General features: G+C 54.0%; 1 protein-coding gene across 1 annotated transcript in view; it reads left to right on the top strand.

Moving 5' to 3' along the window:
• Nucleotides 1-1,209: 1,209 nt before the first annotated feature.
• LOC100481516 (ephrin type-A receptor 10) overlaps nt 1,210-11,554 on the top strand; it is a 38,794-nt gene continuing 28,449 nt past the window's right edge. The window contains exons 1-4 of the mRNA XM_034645221.1: nt 1,210-1,841; nt 3,758-3,822; nt 4,547-5,225; nt 11,281-11,543. Coding sequence (XP_034501112.1) covers nt 1,736-1,841; nt 3,758-3,822; nt 4,547-5,225; nt 11,281-11,543 — 1,113 coding nt within the window. The 5' untranslated portion in view covers nt 1,210-1,735. The remainder of the gene's footprint in view (nt 1,842-3,757; nt 3,823-4,546; nt 5,226-11,280; nt 11,544-11,554) is intronic.

Genomic DNA, 11,554 nt, shown 5'->3' with positions numbered 1-11,554 from the left:
GCCTGCATCCAAGAACCCGCCGGACGCCACACCTCCTTCTGTTTCCTCAGTGGGCTTCAGGCTCCTGCAGTGTCCGAGCCCCAGCCCCTCCTGATGACCTTTCTTTCTACGGGCAAAGGAATCCAACTCCTCCCAGCCACTCGTCCTATTGCTGTCGTCCAGCAAGTGTATTTGTGAGCCAGCAAGAGTGCGTATACACATACTAGACGCGCGTACACACACACACACACACACACAGAGAAATGACACAGGAAAGCGGCTTGTAAGTGAGCAGTATTCTACGATGCCATGAATTTTCGTTTTTCTCCGTGCTCAAGGAGGTATGGACTGTGGCAGAGACAGAAATTCACCCAGATATTTTCAGCACAGAGCATGGCACTCAGGGAGTGTTGGTTGGAAGGGTAAGGAACACATACATACAAAACGCACAGTCAAGCCACGCAGGTCATGTAGACACAGGACGCATTCATTTTCAAGGGTTTTCCAGCTACTTTAGCTACCAAAAGCGGAGGGGTTGGGTCCCCCTAGAAAAGAGCTCTGAAAAGCTACAGGGTGGGTGGAGCTTCGTCTGCTCAAGTTCAGCCCAGAGGGTGGCGCTCAATAGCCGTCTCCCTCGTCCTGGAGGGCTTCAGCCCTTCCCACCACCAACGCCTTAAACCCTCAGCTTGCACATAAATGACCTTCACAAGATAGAGGTCGTGTTCCACGTTTCCTTGCAGCTTCTCCAGCGCTGGTCGAACTCTGTTTTGGCCGCCCCTCTCGCAGACGCCTCGGAGTCCCGGCCGCTGAGCTCCTCACCAGTCCCCTGGGATGGGCGGAGAGGGATTATCAAAGCGGGGAACTCCAGGCTCTGAGCAGACTGGGGAAAAGGGTAGTTGTGCGAGTGCTGCCTGTGTCCTGGCAGCAAGAGCAAGAACCCGAGGAACCAATCGTTCATGCAAAATCTAACACCAACCCCATCCTGGCGTCCACATGGTTTCCCAACCTCGGAAGCGCTGCTGGTAGGGTGAGACTACGTCTCCCACTTGGCTCTCCTTCCTCGAGTAGCTCCCAGGGTCGGGCTTAGCCTCTTCCTCCAGCCGGGTGCGTGTGTGTGTGTGTGTGTGTGTGTGTGTGTGTGTGTGTGTTGTGTGAGGAGGGCGGGGAGAGAAGGGGGCGGGATCGAGCCAGGAGACACCAGGATCCGCAGACATAGGAAGAAGCCAAGAGCTGGGAGATAGAGGAGCTCCCCAGAGCTTGGGGTCAGGACATCAGGCTTCAATATCCTTTGCAAGTCCTGGGAACAAGGGAGCTTCCAGGCTAGCTAAGAGGCTGCAAGTGTCGCTGCCTCCCCGAGGATCACCCTCCTTAAGCCACGCCCACATCGTCTACTTCTCGAGATTGAGAGGCTAAGGTTTTGCGCTCTGGGCCATCGTTGCGGGCTCATCCTCCTCCCCAGGAGCCAGGCCAGTGCTCAGCGCTGCCCCACCCCCACGTTTGGAGATTGGCGGGACCCCTTCCTTTCCCCCTCCATTTCGCAGTTCCGCCTCTGGCCTATGAAACTCCACCCCTCCACCTTCTGCTGGCGAGGATTGGTGAAGCTCCCGCGGCGGTGCCTAGTGATTGGTCCCCATGGATGATGGTAACCAGCGAGATCCCGCCCCCAGCAGGCGCTGAGGTCTGGGGGCACTGCTCAGCGGTGCTGGGGCTGGCGCGGCTTGAGCCGCCGCCGCACTGACAGCTCGGTCTGCGGACCATGGAGACCGGCGCCGGCCCACATCCGCTGCGCCTGTTCGTCTGCCTGATGCCGCTCTGTCTGACGTTGCTTTTGGGACCAGGGAGGCCCGGGACCGCCGAGGAAGGTGAGGAGGCTGGTGGCTGTTCTTGAGCTTGGGGTGCCAGAAGATAAGGGGCTGGAGAACTAGGGGTTCTGAGGGAAGGAGTCGTATAGAGAGACTGGAGTCTGTATTGGGGTTTGAAGCAAGAGGGCAGTGGAAAGCAAAGAACTAAAGAGACAGAGAAAAAGGTAGCTAAGCAATGGAAAAGAGAGGGGCATTGAGGAGATCAGGCTGGAGACCTGGGAGGCTGGAGAAGAAAGAGCCCAGGAACCGTGGGAGCCAGAGGCGGCGGTTCAGGGGCCGGTGAGACGGACAGGCTGAGCGATTGGAGGTGGGAGGTGTGGGGGCGGGGAGATGAAGAGAGCAGAGGAGACAGGGAGATGTGGAGGTGAGATCGAAGTACGGGACAGCAGGATGGAGCCCGAACAGCGAGGCAGGAGGTGGAGCGCTTGTCGGGAAGGTGTGTCTGGGGCCGAGAGCAGCCGGACGTGCTGGTGAGGGAGCTGTCCGCAGTGCTGAATTTGGAGCGTAGACGACCCGACGCGGTCCGCGTTGCTCGGCTTGGCGCGGCCTGCGGTACCAAGCCCGCGTCTTGCCTCTGAATCTGGATTTGGGGGAGCTGCACAGTCAACTGAATCCAGAGGCGTCATATCCAGGTGCAGAATCCTGAGGAGCTGGAATCTGAAGCGCTGACCGGGGGGTTGGGGAGCCGGATCTCTGACGCTGTCCAGTATGCAATTCCGATGTGCTGTCAGTTATACCCAAATCGGGAAGCTGTCGGCGGTCCTGCTTACTGTCGCCAATGTCTCTGGAGCCAACCCTCTTAGAGACCCTCACCTTGGAGCCCCGCCCCTTTGGTTAAGCTCCAGCTTTGTAATCTTCCAAGACTTCGGTGTAGCCTGTGCTCCTGTCTCTGAGCTGCTGCTGTGCCGTCCAGACCAGTCTTTCTTTCGGTTTTATACTGATAGAGGAGAGAAGAGATTTTTATTTCTCCTGCTGCTGGCAGAGTCTCTCCAGTCATTTTCCCCAGAGCCCCTGGGAGTCAAACTGAAAAGGTTCAAGTCTCTTCCATCCCTGGTGACTTCAGACCTCAGAAGAGCCCCTGAGTATGAGTGATTTCAGGATGTATGCAGAAATCCTCTAAGACGCTCATGTTCTCCCTCTTTTTGACACTCACTTATAATTTAGAGAGCCTAGGAAGACGGGAGGGGGGCTCACTGACAACCCCCCCATCTTAGAGCCAATCTTTGAGTACTTCCATGAAGTCTGTGGCAGGCTGAATAATGACTCCCCAAATATGTCCACATCCTAATCCCTAGAACCTGTGAATGTTATTCTAAATGGCAAAACACTTTGCAGGTGTGGGTAGGGATCCTGAGATGGAGAGATTATCCTGGATTATTTGGATAGCCCCGATGTAATCACAATGGTCCTTATAAGAGGGATTCAGGAGTCAGAGCCAGAGAAGGCAACTTGATCACAGAAGGAGATCGGAGAGGAGCACTTTGAAGATGGAGGAGGGAGCCACAAGCCAAGGAATCTAGGAGGCCACTAGAAGCTGAAAAATTCTAGTGGAAATGGATTCTCCCCTCTGAACCTACAGATGGAGCCAGTCCTGCTGACACCACGACTTTAGACCAATGAAGCTGATTTCCAACTTCTGACCTCCAGAACTGTAAGAGAATAAGTTACTGGTATTTGAAGCTACCGAGTTTGTGATCATTTATTACAGCAGCTACAGGAAACTAATACAGGCTCCTTCCCTAATCATTGTGGCTACCTCTTTCTGGACTTGGGCTACTCACACCCCACCCCCTCATGGGAAGATATGGCGTGGGAAAAATTAGTCTCTGTCCCCTCAGCCAATTTACAGTGAACTCACAAAAGGGTCTCTCCCACCTTCCTGGCTTTCTGACATCTCTGTTCTTCCTTCTCCCTAGTCATTCTCCTGGATTCCAAAGCCTCCCAGGCTGAGCTGGGCTGGACCGCCCTGCCAAGTAATGGGGTAAGTGTAACCTTTCCCTCCCTGTCCCAGGAATCTTCTGGTGGTCTAGGACTCAAATCCTTTAGCTCCTTGTGGTTACAGCAGCACAAAATGCTCCTCAGAGCATGTGATCTCCAGCAGCACTGGCTTCAAGCCAGTGGCCTATTAGAAAACGGTGAGTCTTCAGTCAGTCCAAGAAGAAAAGAAAAGAAAAGAAAAAAGAAAAAAAAAGATAGTGAGGGGGAAACTGGCTGTGTCTAGCAAGATAAATGTGTCATTTAGATAATCCAGTGCTGGACAATGCCATGCACATAGTAGATCTTCCAAGCAGTGTTGTTGATGGATTGACAGAACAAGCAAGGTTTAAAATCCTGAAAGAGGCTTGGAAACTAGGGGTGGGGATGGGGAAATGTGGCTGTGTGCAGCCTGGTGGAGAGCCAGGAGACTTCAGGCACCATTCCTAGCTCTGCTGCTAACTCGACGTTCATATCCAGTCAAATCACTCTCTCTCTCTCTCTCTCTCTCTCTGGAGCCTCAGTTTCCCCACCTATAAAATTAAGGATTGGCTCCGTTGTCTCCAACGTCTCTCCCAGCTCTGCATCGTAAAATTTCAGGGGCCGGAGGTAGAGGGAGGGAGAATGCGAGATGATGGGGAAGGGGGTTTTCAGCTTTCGTCACCGCCAGGGCTCGACCTCCTGGGGGCGCCTTGTCTCTGAGCTTCCCACATCTTTGTTCTCCTCCCCAGTGGGAGGAGATCAGCGGCGTGGACGAGCATGACCGTCCCATCCGCACATATCAGGTGTGCAACGTGCTGGAGCCCAACCAGGACAACTGGTTGCAAACTGGCTGGATCAGCCGTGGCCGCGGGCAGCGTATCTTCGTGGAGCTGCAGTTCACGCTGCGCGACTGCAGCAGCATCCCGGGCGCCGCCGGCACCTGCAAGGAGACTTTCAACGTCTACTACCTGGAAACAGAGGCTGACCTGGGCCGCGGGCGTCCCCGCCCAGGTGGCAGCCGGCCCCGCAAGATCGATACAATCGCGGCGGATGAGAGCTTCACGCAGGGCGACCTGGGCGAGCGCAAGATGAAGCTGAACACAGAGGTGCGCGAGATCGGTCCGCTCAGCCGGCGGGGTTTCCACCTGGCCTTTCAGGACGTGGGCGCATGCGTGGCGCTGGTCTCCGTGCGCGTGTACTACAAGCAGTGCCGCGCCACGGTGCGGGGCCTGGCGGCGTTCCCAGCCACCGCAGCCGAGAGCGCCTTCTCCACGCTGGTGGAGGTGACGGGAACGTGCGTGGCGCACTCAGAAGGGGAGCCCGGCAGCCCCCCGCGCATGCACTGTGGCGCCGATGGCGAGTGGCTGGTGCCCGTGGGCCGCTGCAGCTGCAGTGCGGGATTCCAGGAACGTGGTGACATCTGTGAAGGTATTCCGCGGACGAGGGGGTGGGGCGTGAGGGGTGCAGCGCGCAGGTGGCAAAGGGGAGAGAGTGTGCCATAGATGAGAGGCAAGAGGGGGAGTGGAGAAGCTGTGGGCTGTGGAGCCCAGAGTCCTGACCTTCTGTGGAGCTTTCCAGTGGGTCCAGCCAGGACCGTTGAGGGAAGTTACTAGGAGGTGAATTTGACTCCATGCACGGGGGCATTAGGGGCTTGTATTTCAGGCACTATGTATGATCAACACCTCACAAAGGACGTCCCACTTATTCTCGGCAATAAAATAAGTCGCCAGTATCCCTATTTCGCAGATGAGGAAACGGAGGCTCAGAGAGATTAACACCTCACTTGCAAAGTTAGTAAACGGGGAATCAGGCTTTGAATCCAGATTTGCCCGACTGTCAAATTCTTTCTGTTACACCATGCTGCCTCCCTTAGGCATAAGGAAGAGTGAGACAGCAACCCACCTCTACTAGCTCCTGGATTGCTTACATTATAAAGAGTGAGCTCCCTTTCACTGACGATATGCAAATCAGAGGCTGGCAGGGGGATTCTTGAGCTGGAGAGAGAAAGAGAGATGGGGAGGTGTTACTAGATGACAACTAAGATCCCACCAACTCTCTGAACTCGGAGTCACTGTGGCCCCCGAGGGAGACCCTTCATGTGCGGGTTCTATTGGGTTCTCAGGTCTGTGTGGGCACCAGAACCAGACCTCTCCTTTTCTCCCCAGTCTCTGGCTCTGAGGACTGAGGGTAAGGGTGGGGTATGGATGTGCACCCTTAGTGTGAAAAGATCAAGTGATGCTTCTTCTAAGCTCTATCCTTTTGTGGATGCCAGGACGAGAGGGGTGAGTCGGGCAGAGTCTCAATTCCTCAGAAGCTCTACAGATGAAAAATGTACAAATTTAAAAATCACAACAAGGTGATATATGATCTAACAAAGGGATCAATATAGTGGTGGGAAAACAGAGGAAGAAATGACAACTTACTCTCTTCCCTTTGTTCAATTGTCCATTCAATGTGAACTGAGAACTTACCAAATGCATTTAGGAAGGTTCATTGTATGTATTCAGATGATGTCACCATCTCTTTCCTCAAGGGAACTTGTGGATTAGTAAGGGACTTGGAGGTATGAACCTTCCTGAACTCTCTAAGTAGGGTTAGCATCCACTTCTGCTCTCCAGCACCTATTGCAACCCCTACTTCTTGGTTGTTTTTTTTTTTAATTGAAGTGTAGTTGACTACAACCTCTGTTTCGGCACTCACCCCATGGTCTACTTATGTGTGTTTCCACCACTGGACTAGAAACTGACCTCAGGCAATGGTTATATCAGCCTCAGCAGCCTCAGTGTCCATAACAGGATATGGTAGGTGCCCAATGGAAATGTACTGGGTGAAGGAGTGGTTACCATAGGGTATGATACATATCAACAGAGAGTTGAGGAAGCCTGGAGAAGGGAGAAGCCAATTCTAAGGGTGGAGAGAGTTGGTGAGAAGACCTTTTTTCTAGGCAGCGAAAAGCGTTCTCAGTTAAGAGATTATCTGAAGAAACATGGAGGCAGGAGAGAATGTAGCATGATTGGGGCTAGGAGCAGAGGGCATTTGGGGATGTGACAGGTGATGGGGCTGGAGAGGGGCGGGGATAAATCAGGAAGGGTCTTGAACATTAGAATAAAGAGCTTAGACTTCATGCTGTAGACCCATGTAGAGGATTTGAAGCAGGGATCTGATATGTTCAGATTTATATTTTCAAAAGATCACTTGAGCTGTAATTACAAAGAAATGGTTGGTGGAGGGGAGGATTAAAGGCCAGAAAAAGATGGTACAGTAGTCCAGGAGAAAGAGCACAAGGTCTGAACTAGGGAGTAGTAGCAGAGATCGTTGAGACATGAGGATGGAAGGGGTAATGAGACACATCCGCAGCCCTTGGTGGCCATGTGACCATGGGAGGAGAGAAGAGCCGTAGAGGATTGAATGGACAGGGGATCATTCACTGAGGTAGAGAACATGGGACACTGATGGACATCGAATTTATGGTGTCTGTGGTGCATTTAAGTGAAGGTAGCTAGAAAGTGAGTCGGGAGCTCAGCAACAGAGACATAGGTACCACTTGAAGCCATGGGTATGGTTGGGACAGATCAAGGTGAGGCAAGAAGCAAGAGGGCCAGTGATGGAGTCTCATGCAACAGCAGTACTTAAGGCGGCATACGGAGAAGAATTGAAGGCCATAAAAAAGGACTTTGAGGGAGAATCAGGGGTTAGAGGAGATCCAGGAGAGTGTGATTTCATGGCAGCCCAGGGAGATGGAGGGGTCCAGGAAGGAACAGCTTACAGTGTTGGTGAGCACTCAGGTAAGGCGAGGTTCTGACAGTGTCTGCTTGGTGGCCCAGGCAAGAGCAGTGGAGAGAGAGAGTACTGGAGGGAGAGAGAGAGAGGGAGAGACCCGGCTGCAATAGGCTGGGGGTGGAGGAAGATGCGGAACTAGAGTCAGGGCATGCACACAATTCCTGGAAGGCTGGTTTGAAAGGGGAGGAGAGGGGGTGGTATCTTAAAGAGGACGCTGGGTTGAGAGAAGATGCTGACTGTAGATAGGAGCCTTGTTTATCAGCAGAGGAAGGAGCCAGTGGGGTACCAAGTGGGGTGTGGTGGGAGCAGTCTGCCAGGCGGGGGGGGGGATGTATTTTACTACTGACATGGTTTAGAATTGCTGATGCTTGTTGCTAATAAAGATCAGAGCGGGTTTTAGTCAGTTTTATTGTTTTTTTAAAAAATATTCTTTGTATTTATTTATTTATTTGAGAGAGAGAGAGTGAGCTAGAGAGAGTGCGTGCACAAGCAGGGGGAGGGGCAGAAGGAGAGGGACAAGCAGACTCCCCGCTGAGCAGGGAGCCCAACACCGGCTTGATCCCAGGACCCTGGGATCATGATCTGAGCTGAAGGCAGATGCTTAACCAACTGAACCACCAGGCACCCCAGTTTTATTGTTTTTTAATACTCTATAGATAGTGCCCTTACAGTCTGCACCCTAAATGGACCACTTTTACTGCTCCACTCCCTTGTTCTGTCACCGGGAAGAACTGGTAGAGAAGGACTATGTAAGAATTAGGTGCCATATGACTGATGGAATATCGTCTGGGAGGAGGAGAAGAGGCAGGACCCAGAGTGGAGGAGGAGGGCCTGGAGGCCTTCAACAGGGGGTGGCCCCTCCTCTTGTCTGGGCCTGGAAGAAAGGAGGAGAGGGAAGGTGGGTGCAGATGGAGGTCTGTGGGTTTGATGACCAGACCTTGCAGGGATTACCAACTGACAGCCTCTCTTCTCCCTGCGAGGTGGGAGGAGGGCATCTGGGCGGGTGGGATCCTGTCTGTTTTATGCGCTCTACCTCCAGACCCTTGCTCCCGAGAACCTGACTCAGCTTAGGTGCTAAGAACAAATCATCCAATGAATAGATCAGGGTCTGGACGAGGGGGTTTCGATACACATCGTGGGCAGTCATGCAATCACACACACACACACACTCTCAGGAGCCCAGTCCCACTTCCGACTTAAGCTGAGACTAGACAAAAGCCACTTGCCATGGCCTCGGTCGGCTCTGCCTTGAGGAGTTGGGAGTTGGGAGAACGCCAGGGACAGCTTCACGAGCGAGGTATTATTTTGAACTGGGGTCCGGAGAAACATAGGAGTTTGCCAGGAGAGAAGGGGCGTAAAATGTTGCAGGACAGAGGTGTGAAAGGAAGAGTATAGTGTGGCCTGGTGGGGGGGGTGGTACTGGGGAGCTGGTGGAGGGTTTTAAGAAGGGAAGTGAAATGGTCAGGTTTGTGTTCAGACAGTGAAGGCCTTCCAGGGCCTTCTGCAGCTAGGTACAGAGCCCTCTCCAAAGTGGGTGGATGTGGAGGGGGTAGAACAAAGGTGTTCTCCCTTTTGTTTCTTTTACCCTCTCCCAGCTGCTAGAGGAATTAAAGACTGGGGGTTTCCCCGGGGAGGTGGGGTGGGGAATCATGGTGTATGACGTGTGTCTTCAAACCTCTGTAGGACTGCCCTGGAGCAGAGTGACCCAAGGAGATACGCCAAGTCTCCATGGGCACACGAAGGCCCTGTAATGGGGTGGCATGGGAGATAACAGACAGGGGGCTAATTTGGACTCTACATGAGGAAGCCCTCTCTCCCGGCCCTAGCCGTTCAGCAGAGGCACGGGGGAGGGTCGGCTCCCCATTTCTGAGCAAAGACTGTGGCTCCTGCTGGGGAAGCTGCTGGAGGCCAGTGGAATTGAACTAGGTGGTCTCTGACACTCGACTCTGACCTTGAGGAAGAGAGGGAGGGGCTGGGAGTCAGGAGGCTTCATGAGTCTTCCCCCTCAACACAAACCTCTTCTCAACAGAGATAACCACTGCTGTCTCTGCTGGGACACACGTCTCTGGGACCGCAGATGTCCACAAACACACAGAAAAAGGGACCCTCTGGTCCTTTGGTCCTACTGCTGTGAGAACCTGCAAACAGATCTCCGCTCTGACTTCACAATGGACGTTGGCAGGCCATGGGTGTTATTCCCACCTGACCGATGGGTTCTTGAGGCCAGAGAGGCATAGGGAATGGCAGAGTTAACACTGGAACCCAGGCCACCTGAGTCCCAGCCAGCCGCTGCTCCCCACCAGACCACGATGTTAGTGAGTCCTGTGCTCTGTTCTGAAGGCAGGTAGTTGCAAAGCCCCTGGGGTTTGAGAGGCCCTGGCCAAAGCTGTGCTGCGCAAGGACTCAGCAAGATGGAACCTCCCAAGCCTAAAGGCTTCCAGATCATGCAAACCCTCAGCCCACTCCCTCTTCTTCCCACGGCCCCAAGATTCTTCCCGAGGGCTCGTCTGCATCCCCCTCTGTTGTACACTGTGTTCTTGGGGCTGGAGAGGGGCCAGCGTTCCAGAACCAGCTAAACTAGAAAGAAGGCCAGGTGGGTGGGGGCAGGGAACAAGGTGAGAACCACCCAAACTCCCAGAGGCGGGCCAGGAGCTACAGCCTCCCTCCCACCTGGCCCAGCTGGTGAGAGAATTTTTCAAGTGGGTGTTTAGCAGTTTCCACTTCAGGCCTGTGATGGAGGAACAGTAATTACTACCCCTGGTGTGTACATGTTGTCTGTGCCGGGCTAAGCGGCTTAGTTTCATCTCAGCTAATCCCCCACCAACATTTTTGAGGTGGGTATTCTCCACAAGGCTCAGAGAGGTCAAGCAATCTGCCCAAGGCCAACAGCAACGAAGGGGTACAACCCAGCTGCAAACCGAGGTTGTCCAGATACAAAAGCCTATGCTGTTAACCACCTGTGTTCTGGGTGAGGCGAGAGAAGCAGAGAAGTGAGAGAAGGAAGTCATTGAGGAAGGTGTCAAGACTAGAACCAGGGAAGCTTCACACCCTCCTTCTCTCTACTCCCCTCCACCTGGCTGGCTCCACGTCCAAACTGTAACAGGTGTGTCAGCTGAGGGTCTGTGATGATGAACCCCAAATGGTAGTGGTGGGAGGATGGGCTCTGACCACAGTGTGAGTGTGAGTGTGTGTGTGTAACTAGGAGTGTGTGGGTGTCTGTCCCTGGGGAGCTGTGACACACCCCTTGGAGGCACCTCTCTTCTGGCCTCACATCAAGACTGGAGAGTTTGGCTTATTTTCTTCCAATGGGCATTAGGGTAGCATGGTGTCTGCTTGCGTTGGAATCCCACCATTTACTAGCTGTGGGACACTGGGCAAGTTACTGAACCTCTCTGAGCCTTAATTTCCTCATTTTAAAAGTGAGGATAAAGTACGTACCTCACAGGCTGTTGTGAGGATTAAATGAATTAGTAAAAGTAAAATACTCCGTGTTGGGCACACAGTAAGCGCTTACTAACGGTTAGGTATCAGTGGGCTCTTGGGTCAGGAGCCGCCACCCCATGGGGCAGTGCTGGAGCAGCTGAGACGCCCTTTCCCGGCACAATTCCAGGCCTTAAACGCACCGTAATGGGGCAGGCAGGCAAGGGGGGGCGGAGAGAGAAGCTGTGGAGGAGACCCCTCCTCACGCGGCTTGGCCCCGCAGCCTGTCCCCCAGGGTTTTACAAGTTGTCCTCGCGCCGGCTGCTCTGCTCCCCGTGCCCGGAGCACAGCCGGGCCCTGGAAAACGCCTCCACGTTCTGCGTGTGCCAGGACAGCTACGCGCGCTCGCCCACCGACCCGCCCTCGGCCTCCTGCACCCGTGAGTGCCCCTCCGGAAAGCGTGGGGGGCGGGGGGGTGGGAGTCAGGAAAGGCCCGGTGGAGGGGTTGCCGAGGCAGGGGGCTCTGCCCTGGGGAGCGTGGGGCAAGTGGGGACCAG

Source organism: Ailuropoda melanoleuca, chromosome 2 (genome assembly GCF_002007445.2).
Source record: "Ailuropoda melanoleuca isolate Jingjing chromosome 2, ASM200744v2, whole genome shotgun sequence".
Classification (NCBI taxonomy): domain Eukaryota; kingdom Metazoa; phylum Chordata; class Mammalia; order Carnivora; family Ursidae; genus Ailuropoda; species Ailuropoda melanoleuca.
The sequence above is the reverse complement of the archived record's forward strand: the minus strand, read 5'-3'. Positions and strand labels throughout refer to the sequence as shown.